This window comes from Hemibagrus wyckioides, linkage group LG14 (assembly GCF_019097595.1).
Source record: "Hemibagrus wyckioides isolate EC202008001 linkage group LG14, SWU_Hwy_1.0, whole genome shotgun sequence".
Lineage (NCBI taxonomy): Eukaryota > Metazoa > Chordata > Actinopteri > Siluriformes > Bagridae > Hemibagrus > Hemibagrus wyckioides.
The window spans coordinates 1023413-1038062 of NC_080723.1; the positions used below are offsets into that span (position 1 = coordinate 1023413).

Here is a 14650-nt window from a genome sequence, read left to right on the forward strand (position 1 = left end):
TTTTGTCCCTGTAATGTCTATCTTTATTGTTAAAAGATTAATTATAAAATTTTATTAAAATCATCTTTGAATATAAAAGACATAAAATATTTAAGGTTATTAGGTAGAAATGTCAGTTTTTGTTCTTAAAAAAGGGGAAAGTTGCAAGTTTGTTTTTATTTATATTTTGCACTTTATACAGCACTTTAGTCGAGAGACAATAAATAAAATGCTCTTTCCTATGTACTCTAGAACAAACCCATTAGGTTCAATAGGTTTTTACATCCATTTTATTCCCTTTATATTAATCACATTTTAGACTGAAAATGAATTTTTCCCCATGATAAAGTGTCCTTCATATGAACCCCATATTCCTATTTAGGGCAGAGGCTTGATTGATATCATTTTATTGTTACAATAATAAAATTATTAATATAATAATATTGTTACAATAATATTTTCTGATGCTAGGACATTTAATTTATTATTATTATTATTATTATTATTATTATTATTATTATTATTATTATTATTATTATTATTTTATTTATTTATCAATCATTCAGTTCTAGACTTTTATATGTTATATACACATGTTGTTAGTATGTCCAGTGTTTAGAGTTTTGTCAGCAGAAAACTGAACAATTTTCCTTCATTTTGAACGAGTCCCTGATTTCTGGCTCTGTCTCATTAATGTCTGTATAATAATTAAAGTCACAAATTAATCATCAAGTCTTCATTATCAGTTAATTGCACAATAACACTGGGTTTAAATTCACGTCACAACAAGAAATAAAGTACAAATGTTTACCTCTTCTTAAAAAAGCACCACATGACTGTGAGGATGAGGAGGAGACTAAACCCTGAGGTCACCACTGAAGACATCAGAGCACCTGTAAGAGTACAGAAGTGTGAGTGTGTGTGATGGTAGACGGCTGTGAGATCAGACAGTGGAATGTGAGTGAGATCAGACAGTGGCATGTGAGTGAGATCAGTTCAGTGAGATCAGACAGTGGCATGTGAGTGAGATCAGACCGTGGCATGTGAGTGAGATCAGTTCAGTGAGATCAGACAGTGACATGTGAGTGAGATCAGACAGTGACATGTGAGTGAGATCAGTTCAGTGAGATCAGACAGTGACATGTGAGTGAGATCAGACAGTGACATGTGAGTGAGATAGGTTCAGTGAGATCAGACAGTGACGTGAGTGAGATCAGTTCAGTGAGATCAGACAGTGACATGTGAGTGAGATCAGTTCAGTGAGATCAGACAGTGACATGTGAGTGAGATCAGTTCAGTGAGATCAGACAGTGACATGTGAGTGAGATCAGTTCAGTGAGATCAGACAGTGACATGTGAGTGAGATCAGTTCAGTGAGATCAGACAGTGACATGTGAGTGAGATCAGTTCAGTGAGATCAGACAGTGACATGTGAGTGAGATCGGTTCAGTGAGATCAGACAGTGACATGTGAGTGAGATCAGTTCAGTGAGATCAGACAGTGACATGTGAGTGAGATCAGTTCAGTGAGATCAGACAGTGACATGTGAGTGAGATCAGTTCAGTGAGATCAGACAGTGACATGTGAGTGAGATCAGTTAAGTGAGATCAGACAGTGACATGTGAGTGAGATCGGTTCAGTGAGATCAGACAGTGACATGTGAGTGAGATCAGTTCAGTGAGATCAGACAGTGACATGTGAGTGAGATCAGTTCAGTGAGATCAGACAGTGACATGTGAGTGAGATCAGTTCAGTGAGATCAGACAGTGACATGTGAGTGAGATCAGTTCAGTGAGATCAGACAGTGACATGTGAGTGAGATCAGTTCAGTGAGATCAGACAGTGACATGTGAGTGAGATCAGTTCAGTGAGATCAGACAGTGACATGTGAGTGAGATCAGTTCAGTGAGATCAGACAGTGACATGTGAGTGAGATCAGTTCAGTGAGATCAGACAGTGACATGTGAGTGAGATCAGTTCAGTGAGATCAGACAGTGACATGTGAGTGAGATCAGTTCAGTGAGATCAGACAGTGACATGTGAGTGAGATCAGTTCAGTGAGATCAGACAGTGACATGTGAGTGAGATGTGTTTAAATACGAATCAGTTATTAATGTATCAGGAATAATGATAATAAAGGACAGAGAATGCTGAATATAAAGGCGGTTTATGGAAGACACACAGAGACAGAGAAGACACACAGAGACAGAGAAGACACACAGAGACAGAGAAGACACACAGATTTGTTTCTGCCTCACTTCTAAGTGAAACTGGATAAATGATCTTCTGAGCTGTAATTTAGAGCAGATCAGCTCACTCACCTGCTGTATAGCTTAATAAATACACAGATATTTCACCTGCACTGTTATTACCAGGTATGCTGATGTTTAAAATCCTCATGTAGTGTTCAAACACCATATACTGTATATAAAAATATAACTAAATATATTTTAGACAATTTAATCGTCAATAAACCAGTGGTGTTTTACATTATTATGCTTTCAGTAGAAAAAGGTAACCCATATTTATTTAACAAATATTGTATATTTTTAATAAAAGTGAATAAAATACTCTCTATAGCAACAAGATGTTTATTATTACTTCTGATTGCATTTCCTGGAAAGTTCTGCATGAGAATGAAGTTTTTTATTAAATGTATGTCTATTTTTAAGGCTATTACACACAGAACTGTTCTCTCATAATGACACACTGCAGGAACATCACGCACGATCAATAAAGACCAAAGAAGGAAAACAGTGACAGGTATGTTCCAGGCCAGAGTAAACATGGATGATTCATCCTGCAGAAAATGGTAAGGTTTCTCAGATGTACTTTGCACGGATCAGAGATCAGAAAAGAAGTGCTTCCAGTCCTTAAAATTATGGATCAAAGATTTTCTTAAAATGACACGGTGCGCAACAAGACTTCAGACATGAACTGGACATGAAACGTCAAAGGGTGAATTTAAGTGGCCATGAACTGCTACTGTCCACATAAATTTCCTGCAGGTTCTCCAGCATCAAGAACATGCCAGTATGCAGACACACACACACACACACACACTACATGTAACAAAAAAGCTTTGAACATCACTGTATATATTTAAGGTTTGTTTTTTAGCAGCTTGTGATACCTAACTGGCAAAAATGATCAAACAATTCACAATTTAATCTTTGAATAAACTAAAACGTGTTATTTAGTGAGGATTGATGTCATGGTAATGTTGTCTGAGCCAGAGATAAACACCACTTCTCAGTTATGATGACATGTAAACAATGAAATGTGAGTAAATCATGCAAAACCCTAAAGCCTCTGTGGTGTTACATCCACACACTCAAACAGGGAAAATATGATTATAGTTATATGTGTAATGCCATGGACGTATGATGAATGTTAAATGATCAGAGGGACAGTCAGTGGCCATGCATCACTCAGGTGCCTTGTACCTCATTCATACACACAGTGCAGTGGGTCTTGCATGTCATTAGAAATGAGGAGGTCAGTGAGGAGAAAGAGAAGACATGTAACAGTGCTGACGTTAAAACATATCACGTACCCCAGCTCCAAGCAAAGTCACCTTAGTGAAACAAGAAGAAGAAAAACACTTTAATAATGAAAGAGGAGCACGCTGAAGTGACATTGTTTTGGTGCAAAAAAGAGTCTAAAGTGTGTAATCAGTTTAATTATACAACAATTAATATATCACTTACAGCACATCATGCACCATTTATATAAAAAGTGAACACACTCCAGTTAAAATAACAGGTTTTTATAATTTAAACAAATGAAACCAGTATAAATAATGTCAGAACTTTTTCCATCCTCAATGTCAAATTACTATACAGTATATATGAATTAAGAGAAAATCAATTTAACATTTTTGGGGAAAATAGGAAAAATTGCTATAACCTGGTTGCAAAAGGCTACGTTCAGAATAATTCAATTTAATTCAATTTATATATATATATAAAATTAACCTCAAATACAGATCAGCTGTTTCTGTCAAGTTCCGAGCCGATAGACTCATATGCAAAAGATGTAATAAATAAATTAAAAAATAAATACAAATTTTATTTGCTTCAACAAAGTATTAGTTCAGAGGTGTACATACTTACGCAGCTTTTCCTGTAATATTTTTATTTTTTGATTACTTTGATCGTTTTAATATGTTTAAATTTCATATTGAGGGTATAAACATGATTTACCTGGGTTTCATTTCTTTCAAAATCATGAAACCCTGTCATTTTCATTGAGTGTGTTTACTTTTTATACCCTTTGAACATATGTGAAAAATGAAAACCATCTTAAAAAGCAAAAAAAAAACAGCATGAGAAGGGAAAATGTAATGAAAAGCAACACGATATACAGTTTTAAGTGCTTTATTTTTATTTTCTTCCATATATCATGATCAAGATGCTTCATTCAGAAGCCACAAAAAGGTCCTCCCCTTTATCCTCTCTCTTCGGTGTAAACACACAGCTAAAGCTGTCTGACACACTTCCAATAAACACGGGAATGTTTATGTCGTTAAACACCGTAATTTTTCATCATTTGCTACCATTTTCCACTTTGTATGTCTGTAATTGCTTTACTATGTCATTACTGTGACACAAATACAACCTAAACCAATAAAATACAAAAATATCTTCTTGCCAGGAAAGAGTCATATTCTGTGAATATTATATGATACACTGATGTTGATGTGCTGATTAGTCGTATGTGATTTGCACTTCCTAGTAATACCTGAACATATTACTCATATCAACATCACACAAATTTGTAAAGACAATTGTTCGGATTTGTGTTAAATGCCAAACCACGCCTGTACAGGTATAAGTATAAATGTCTATGCATCGAGTGTCACATAAACATCACTCATTCTGCCATTTGTAGTTTTCACCACCTCTATGTGTAAAAGTAAAATGCACCTCCTGAGCCCATAAACCCAGTGCAACATAAAGTACTACTAAAAGCCTGGTTAAGTTAACAGCGGTTTTTAAGAACTAAATGTTCAGAGCCTGCGTGATAGAAGGTCTTTGATAACTATTATAATGTGCACTACAGCCTGTGTTTATGGCCTCAGTGGAGTTTTAATCCTCCCACTCCATAGGCTGCAGTCTGTGATTAGTGGGCACCATGTTGTGGCTATTCTTCAGGCCTGCAGCTTGGGTCTGCCCTGTTAGCTTGGTCAGTGCTGAGCCCTGATACTGTGTCATGGGCCTCTGCTTATGCCCCTCTCTGACTTTGGTCAGGGCCTGATCCAGCTCGTTTGCCTCATCACTGGGTCTGGAACGAAGAAGGTGTCTGATTGTTTGCAGATCCAAATCAGACCTGCAGTTTAAGTAGCTCTTCAGGTTCAAGTCTGGAAACACGGCTTTTCTCAGAGCTTGGGTCATCTGAGTATTTGGGTGATGCCTGCTGAGCCAAACAGATACATTTTTTTCCAGGTTTATAAAACACAAGGCATCATCATTGATAGTTGTATCGACCCCCTTGTTCTTCTGATGTTTCTCAGTGACTTGGCCCAAGTGCTGTTGCTTTGGATTGTTCTTCAACTTTTTAACAGCCCAAGGTTTTCTTTGGAGTTTTGGCAAAAGATGATGTAGTTCTCCATCTGCAAGATCTGCAAGGTCTCCATTCAGTAGATGTTGGATGACCAGCCTCCTCTGCATGGGAGATGCCACCGATGTGGTTCCATGCAGCCCCCAGCCTGCACCACACACAGGTTTAAAGATGTTCAAATATATCATTAGCTGTAAAGGCTTTCTTCAAACCGAATCTGTCAGGTTGGGGAAGCAGTAGTGCTGCAGTCTGATCATCTTTTCATGTGACCATAAAATTCAGCTTCAGAAGAAAGAGAGGGGGGAAAAACCATGCAGAAAAAACCATAAGCACCAGCTGAAAATTGGACATGCCTCTAAATCACATCTTCAGTTGCAGGGAAAGACACCAGGATTGCAGTAGCAGTGAAGTGACTTTATCTTGCATCATGCCAGTATAATAAAGCTTTTTTTCTAGATTACTATATATACACACACTCTCATCCCAGCATAAGTATTTGCAGTGTTCATGTGGTTCAAACCAGGGTTTGAATGGCAGTTTTATGTCCATGGAAGCATCTAATTTGAAGCACAAAATCACCGTAGGTCAGTCCACTGGTGAAAAAAAGCTTGTTGACAAAGAGTACAAGAAAGAGGGCAGCCAGCAGGATTTACAGTATCCCATAAGCAGTGAGTGTAAGAAGAAAGGCCTTTAAACAAGCCACAGCCATTTCAACAGCCCATAATCACACATCCACATATCAAACCCAGTCATTCTTCATACAGCCACTGAGCAGGTAAACGTAAGCAAGTATCCCATTCAGTACTCACCCTGCTGGAAGGAGACCAGAACCACTCTGTTGTCCATTAACTGGGTTTTACGGTAGTTCCCAAGCAGAGGCATTGGGGCTGCCTCTTGAGCATGAGAAGAGAACAGAGCACTGGCTAATGCCAGGTACTATAAAACACACAGTGAGAACAGAGACACACCATTAATCAGACATGACTGTAATGGTTTTATAGCTGAACATGAATACCTCGTTATTAACTTTCTGTATTTCTACAAAGAGCTTTCTGTTAAAATCCTGAGTGAGTGAGTGAGAATCATTTTAAGTGGAAGAGATAGCAGAATATTCTCACAATCATTTCAACATCATCTTTCTGTTTCTGGGAAAACTGAACTCCCTCTGCTGTGTTATTACAGCATTAAGTAGGAAAAGCTTAAAATTCTCTAAAATTAGGTGTAGTTTAGTGTGGGTGTGTCTGGTTTATTACGCAGTTGTACCTGTCTGAGAGAGATGCTGACTGGATTCCTGAACACCGTCCAGAGCACGCTGGGGAAGCAGGGGGGGGTAGTAAGAGAGCCATCGTAACGGTAATATTCGTCCAGACGGGCAGGAAGCAGCTCCCGTACATTAAAGCCTGCTACCTGAACTTTCTGACCTGTCACATATGATAAGAACAAATGTACACCAAATGAAGTAAGGTGCAGGGGATAATATCAGAAATTAACTCATACTATTACTAAACAACAACAAATAAACTGACCGTTATATTTAATGCCATTGACATATTTGAGGAACCGGTCGAAAGCAGGATTGTGCTCTCCGACCTTTATTTAAAAAAAATCAATAAATCAAATATTAAATGCAGCTCTTTTACACATTTAGAATAAAGTTTGTTTATTTTTTTAATATCAGCTCACCTCGATAAAAACACCCAGAACAGCAAGACCATCCGACTTGTCCAGTGCAGTGGAGATGTTGGGATATTTGGCAGAATTAAAATGAACCAAATGCATCTGAGAAAACCAGAGAGGAGGAAAATGCTGAAGAAACTCACATTCCTCGTGAAAGATTTCTCTATTCTCATGTGCATGTGATCTGCAGTATGCTGAGCTGAAGATGGGTGTTTTCACTGACACAGAGCAACGTTTGGGAAATTATTTGTGTAGACTCTTAGGGATTGTAATTATCCCTACGATGCTAGGAGTGTTTTCCTGTCAGAAAGATTTCCAGACAGAAAATTCCCTTTTTAGATGCCAAGAAACTTTAATTGTCTTGTGAACTGTTAAAGAAAAAAACATTTTTTAAGAGTGTACCACGGAGAGCCGAGACCCGATGAATGAATCCCAATGAATCCTGGTGCAGTAAAAGACTTCTAACGTTTTAACCGTGCATTGTGTTGTTGAAGGCAGCTTTCGTTTAAACCTCATTCTGGAAAAAAGTATTTTTAGACAGGCTGTGGGTCTCGGGAATGGGGAATTCCACCAATTTAGAAAGGCGCTGATTTAAAAATGATTCTCAAAGCGTAGTTTCTCCATGAACCACACTGAGAAGCTTTTTCGGTAAACTAGCCAGAAGCAAACATATCCGGTAAAAAGGCACTATAAATTACAGGATGAGAAGATGCTTTTCCTTGAGAAGATGGACATCACTGATCCTGCTTGAAGATGACGTGGACACTTTATACCTGAAAAAAACTAATGTGCAGGTGGTGTTTCAAATACTAATATTAGCTTCCTTATCCTATGAACACAAACACACACTGTATACAGGTGCTGTTGTCATAGGCAATATGCAATGATGATATTATAGGAATGTGGTAACGGATATTATAACGATCTCGAAACCAATGGGTAAAAGTAAAAATAGTGTGTCTCCATTCTGCCATTCTGAAGCTACGAGGATGCGATGAGACCAGCGTCCCTCAGTCACACCACAAACACTTGTTAATTTTAGGCTGTTGAGGAAAGTTTTAATAGCCGCAGCATAAAAAACAGTGCAGGTCTGGGAGTGTGTGTTAAAATGCTCTAGGTCTATCTGTTGCCTGATTGGTCAGCGATCTTCTTTCCATTCTCAAATATAATTATAAACCGATTTTTTTAAGACAGCAGTAGTGCCTCATATCATTATGCTCTTTCAGAGATAGACATGCATTTACCTGTTTTCTCAGCCCTTAATTGCAAATGTCTGTAAGGGTGAAATAAAATCACAAGTAGTGAAGGAATCCAAGAAAACCAGACACTAAATGCACTGTCAAATCTATAAAAAAAAAAAAAGTGTGAGCCAGTGAGCTCTTTCTGCCTCTGCTAATGAGTGTGAGAGAGACAGAAAGTGATTAGCGTCTCACCTCAGCAGCAAACTGCTTGCCGTTGACGGTGTGTTCAGAGCCAGATGGCGTGTTGGAGGAACCCCAGTGGAAGTGAAGCTGCGCTGCTGAGTAGCGATGAGAAAGACCAGCGAGATGCATCCGGGACGGCAGAGACAGCAGCACTGTGGTTATAAACACAAACACACACTTCACACAGGTGCTGTTGTCATGATATTATAAGCATGGGGCAATGGATATTATACAGCATAAGTGCAGGTCTGGGAGTGTGTGTTAAAATGTTTTGCCTGATTAGAAAATGTCCAAGTTTAAAGTAACAACATGCACATAAAAATTCGCAAAGTAAATGCTCACACAAAGCATACACTGAGAATAAAAATAGGATGATGTTGCTTACGTGGTCCTATTTATTTTCCTATCCAGGATCACCAGGGCTATTATTATGCTCTAAACTTGATATATCACCAAAAATGAGATTGATGCAGTTAAGAGACGGCTCACGCTTTGTTGTTTAACAGATTAGCTCCAGTCTGAGTCATGACTAAGAACACTCCATACTTTACTTACCTAAAATATCAGCTGATTGTTGCTTTTGTGCACATGGACAGTTATGATAATAAGAGGGTGATTACAGAAAATTGCTGTGCCTTACATACAAAAAAATCATGTTGTCATTTTCTCCATATTGGACTAGAAACGTAGCTGGAGAAGAAAGACTATATTCCTCATTGTGGCTGATGGGACACGTCTCCACTAGTTTAACAGCAGTTCATCATTTCGCCCGTCTGTGCAAGTGTTTATTGTGAAAGTGAGAGCTTGGAAAGTTATAATGAATTGAGCCAGACAGTTTATACACTGTTACAATTAAATGTGAATATATAATTAGCAAGTGCTCCATCAAATCTATGTATTCATGGCTTTGTCCACACACAGATTTTAATCGGACTCTAACTGAGTGCTTTATGAAGGTAAGTGCACTTGTTTTGGGGAAGCGGTTACTATAACACCAAGAAATTATAAGCTTAGATTGGTCTTTCAGTAAAATGTTAAAATAAACTGGAAATCAAATATACTGCATGCTGTAGGAGTATTTGGATCTATCTATTTTTTCCAATTATGATAATTTCTTTCTATTTTCTAATCCCACAGTATTGAAATCCATTTCCTGGAGTTAAAACAAATATGTTACTCTCAACATTCGCTTAAAAAACGTAGATATGTTTAACAGAGGTCTCTTGTACCAGAGTGTCCATTGTTGCTGAGGGTGAGCTGCTCTTTGTTAGACAGGTTGTAGTCCTGCAGCTGAATGGGAAGCAGGTTTGGATCAAATCTCAGCAGCTCCGGCTGGAAGTTTATAGGAGACTGGAATGCCCCTCCACAGTATGGGTAATTCCTAGACCAGTGGTGCTCTCCATCAGGCCCTAAAACCAACAGCAGTCAGGCAGGATTATGGACAGCTTTTGTCATAATGCATTATACCCTGCAATGATATTGAAATGCCTTCAAAAATCAGCATGTGTTGCTTGTCTGTGGTTCTCCAGATTCCCCCAAAGATATGACAACCCGTCGCAGGCCACAAGTGCACAAAAGCACACTAACTCACACACTACAGACAATTTGAGATGCCAATCAGCCCATGTCTATGAAATGGAGGAGGAACCTGAGGCACCCAGAGGAAATCCCAGAAGCACTGGGAGAACATGCAAACTTGGCTGGACGTGAGAATCAAACCGACAACTCCAAAGGAGTGAGGCCACCGTGCCGCCATTAATAATAATATATAAAACAAAGAATATATAAATCGAGGCTTCTGTTATAAAGTCACCAAAATAAATAAACTGTCTCGGGTTAACCATGGTGTAAAGGGGAAAGAATTTGTTGGTTTGTTTACTAAAATGAGGTATGACAACATAACATGGTAATATATGACACACTGTTTTCTCTGTCAAAAGAGGTCATCTCTTTAAACCCATGCAGCTGCCTGACCACAAGCCCATAAGCTGCCAACTATATTGCAATGCTTGTAAAGTTTTTTTTTTGCCAATGCTAGTACATAACTGAAAGAACAAATGTCCGAAGAGACACAATGGACCTTGGTACTATAAGAGTCTGATATCTTTTGTCTTTCACAGTCATGAAAATGTCCTCTGTGAGTCTTTGCATAGAATAGCTGTGCACAGAGTACCAGTGGTGGTGTCACTACCGTCTCCTTCTTCTCCATCACCAAATCCTCCCCAGCCCTGAAGTACAGACTTGATCACTAGGAAGCATTAAATCCAACTACATACAGTAAATGCATCAATTTCCTACCAAAACATACTAAAAATAGTAAAAACATAAATTAAAGCCTATGGAGAAATAAGAAGAGAAGACAAATAATTAGCTCAAGGTCTCCAGTTGACACTGTTATATTTAAGACATTCTCTTTTGGGCATAATTACTCACTGGCCATTTAATTTGCCAATTTAATTTGGGCTAGTTACAGCACTGTAATCACACAGTGCTTGTGGTGAACCCATAATGACCTTTGCCACAGAACCATGAACGCATGAATTCTGAGATTGCTATATGCAATTCCACACACTAAATAAAGTTAACATCTCGCAACAGACAGCAAATAACAACAGACTTACAAAAAAACAGAGTAGACAGACTTAAAAAATAAAAATTAAAAATTAAAAAAAACAGACTTAGCATTTTGAACTCTAGCTAAAAGTCAGACAACACACCAAGATGCAATCTTACAATACACAAGCAGTTCAACAATGGACTCAGAAACATAAAGCCACAAACTACTAGTGAGTTTCCTTTGGATGATGTCAAATGGTTTTCATCATCAGAGCTGTGTTGGCTAGAAATTTTGGAAATTTAGGAATTATATTTATGAATGAAGATCTCAGAAATCCTTCAGTTGAGCTCATATTAGCTGTCTGACTAGATATACAATATTATTTCACATTTATGAATTTAAAAATTCTGTCAGATGACGATTTGTTAGGTAGCTAAATCCTGTCAGGTTAACTCATGTTATCAATATCAGCTATCACTAATGTGATTCTAACCTGCTGGTCTCAGAAGTAAAGACCATAATCATTATGGACATGATTTAAAAAAGATCCAGAAGTCCTGTCAGGTTAACTTGCTTTAGCTAGCAGGGGAAAAACATCTGTATAAATGAATGTATATGACATGTCTTCCTCATATGGACTTAGATACGCCTACATTCCCATTTATGGTGTTAAGGCACATACACCACTAAAAGCCACTGTCATTTCCATACATGGACTTTAACACCACACCCACATAACCACATATGGACTCAAAGACAGACCTTATTACAATAAGGCAGCACACTCAATTAAATCTATAAAAAGATCAGTTATGCCATTAGAGAAACTGCATTTCTCAAAATAAAACAATTACACCGTTTTATTCTTACAGCTTATTATAGGGTGTTATTAAAATAGTCTCCAACAAGGCTAACTTCTCAAATAAATATTTAATATGCTGAACAGCAAAACATGGTAGGTAATTTTATTAAGGAGCACAAAGATGTGTTTTGCTGGATCGATTTAACAAGTGATGGATTAGCAAAATCCGAACCATAAAAAAGGCACTGTATAGAATGCTAGATGGTTAGGCTGCTGTGTAGGAATCGTGTCAGGATCAGAAATGAGATGATCACAACAGTGGAATAAAAAGCAGTGATAAAAATAACCGTGAACATAGCTTGAAGGACAATAAACATTTGCTTGACTGTAAACTGTACAGTGATGACCAGAGTAAATTCAGTAAAAGGTCTTCATATGCTCCATTTATCTGACATTTAGTGCATTATCAAACTTTAAATCATAAATTCAATATAGAAAAAATTACTTTTTAAGTTAGAAATGCCAAATGTGCGTTGTCGTTCTTTAAAAATCAATGAGTAATAAGAGACAAAGTTCTTATTCATAGTTTTTAGGGTTTATACTGCTTCAGTCTCCTATCTCGAATCAGATGACTTGGAGTGACCTGGAGTGACCACTATACCTGGTCTTTGTGAAGCTAAGCATCGTCTTTTATTACTATGATCAAACTGTACGGTTTCACTTACCATCATATGTCCATTTTCCACCTAAAACAGAATTAGAGAAACATAGTTAATAATACATTTGGACTTTTTCGAACCAAAAAACAATTTTAAATGAAGTCCAGGAAAGAGCTTACAAGGGTTATTAATTCTGAGCCCATGTCCCTGATCTACCTAGGTGATGCATACAGAAACTCCTAAATCAGAGAAATAATGCATTCCTGTGCCACAGCAGTGTCTCTGGTTGCAGCATGAATGCCTGATTAGTGCCAAAGGTTTTGGTCTGTCCTCCTCTCCAGCTGAGTGTCTGACACCCGGTCGAGTTCACTGACTGATCTATGGAGCTTTATAGTGACTGTTAATGTGAGAGCTTGAGATCTAAGAGACCCAAAGCAATGGCAATCATAATGCTGGTATAACATAGGTAATAATAATACATTTACAAGTAAAATATTCACATCAGAGCTTTCAGTAATGTTTCAATGCATACAAATCTGCCTTGACCATATTAAATAGCCAATGAGAGAGAAAAAGGTTTGAAAGACACTAATGCAACAGTGATGGGAGTGAGCATGGGAGTGTATTTGAGTGATGACATGTAAATATTAGAAATCTAGTTATCTAGTCAGTTTACCGCTGACTCTGCTGCTTTCACATCACTCTGGGGAAGATCAGAGAACATCTTTGTAATTGAAGTATCATCCATATTCTGCACTACTACGGCCCTATTGGTTAATCAGAGCTTATTTTAATAGTTTTGAAGTCAGCTCAACTTTATGCATAGAGTCCTTGTTTCTATGGTTACCACTTCTACACCACTTCTACACTTCTATACCAGTACATCATGAGATCCACAACCACACTTAACTAGGTTTATACACAGAATGTAATCTGAAACAACTGCATGCACATGTAGACCTGTCAGTCAAAAAAGCAGAATATAGGCTAGGTTTAAAGCAGAATCACATCAGTCAAGACACTCAACAGAAAAAAAAAGCACCCAATCTAAAAAACTCCCATAATTGTTTGTTAAAATCTTACCACTGGAGGAGAGTGGAAAGGCTATTAGGACCATTACTAGCAGAAGAAATGAGATGATGGCCATTATAACGAAATGAATCTGCTCCCCCTCTCCTCAGCTTGGTGTCTCATGAGAGGAATCATAACAAAGGTGTCCACAGGAGGATTTTATACTCAGCATGGTGCTGCGTTCTGTCTCACCGTGACGTCACCGCGATGTCGTAACAGACCACGTATCTGCAGCCGGCTTTCAGGAGCGCGCGTGACTTCATACAACACTAATTAGGTTCAGACAGACAAACAACACCGAGTGTAATGTCAGACAAGTCAATTAAAACCTGTACTTGATCCGACTTGCGTCGTGTCGGGTGTCGGGTCCTCTCAGGAGAAAATCACTGGTGTTGTGGAGAAGGACAAGTGTAAATTTGGAGCGCGCGACTGCTGTGGTCAGCAGGGGGAGACAGAGAGGTGGGCAGTAACGAGCTTGTTGGACTCTAAAACAATAATAAAACAAAAATTAGCGGACCCCTCTCTCTAGATTTATCTTTACAAAACTGAACAAAACTATTACTAAAAGAGGCATGATATGTGTACAGTATTAATTATAGCCTTAATATTAGTGGATTGAACTATAACACTAACAGAAAAAAATTCTTTCTTTCTTTCTTTCTTTCTTTCTTTCTTATGCCACAGTGATGAAAACCACAATCCACTCATATTAAAGCTATAATAGCCAGAAAGAAAGAAAGAAAGAAAGAAAGTCCCGTGTTCAGTCTTGTCTTGGGTGACTGTCTGTGTCTGTATGAACCTTTCAGATTCTCTAGTTTCCTCCAACCTCCCAAAAACATATCAATAGGTAGATTAGTTAAGATAAATCCCCCTTAGGTGTGAATAAATGTGTACATGTGTGCATATGGTTTGCTGCTAT

At 38.0% G+C, this 14650-nt stretch overlaps 1 protein-coding gene across 1 annotated transcript; it reads right to left on the reverse strand.

Moving 5' to 3' along the window:
* Positions 1–4350: 4350 nt before the first annotated feature.
* Positions 4351–14145, reverse strand: ca12 (carbonic anhydrase XII). Its single transcript, XM_058408248.1, has 9 exons — positions 13744–14145; positions 12727–12747; positions 9872–10051; positions 8652–8794; positions 7225–7320; positions 7068–7131; positions 6805–6962; positions 6351–6477; positions 4351–5689 (listed from the first exon to the last, which is right to left on the reverse strand). Exons 1-9 carry the CDS (start codon positions 13805–13807, stop codon positions 5070–5072), a joined length of 1473 nt encoding a protein of 490 aa, XP_058264231.1. The 5' UTR covers positions 13808–14145; the 3' UTR covers positions 4351–5069.
* Positions 14146–14650: the final 505 nt, after the last annotated feature.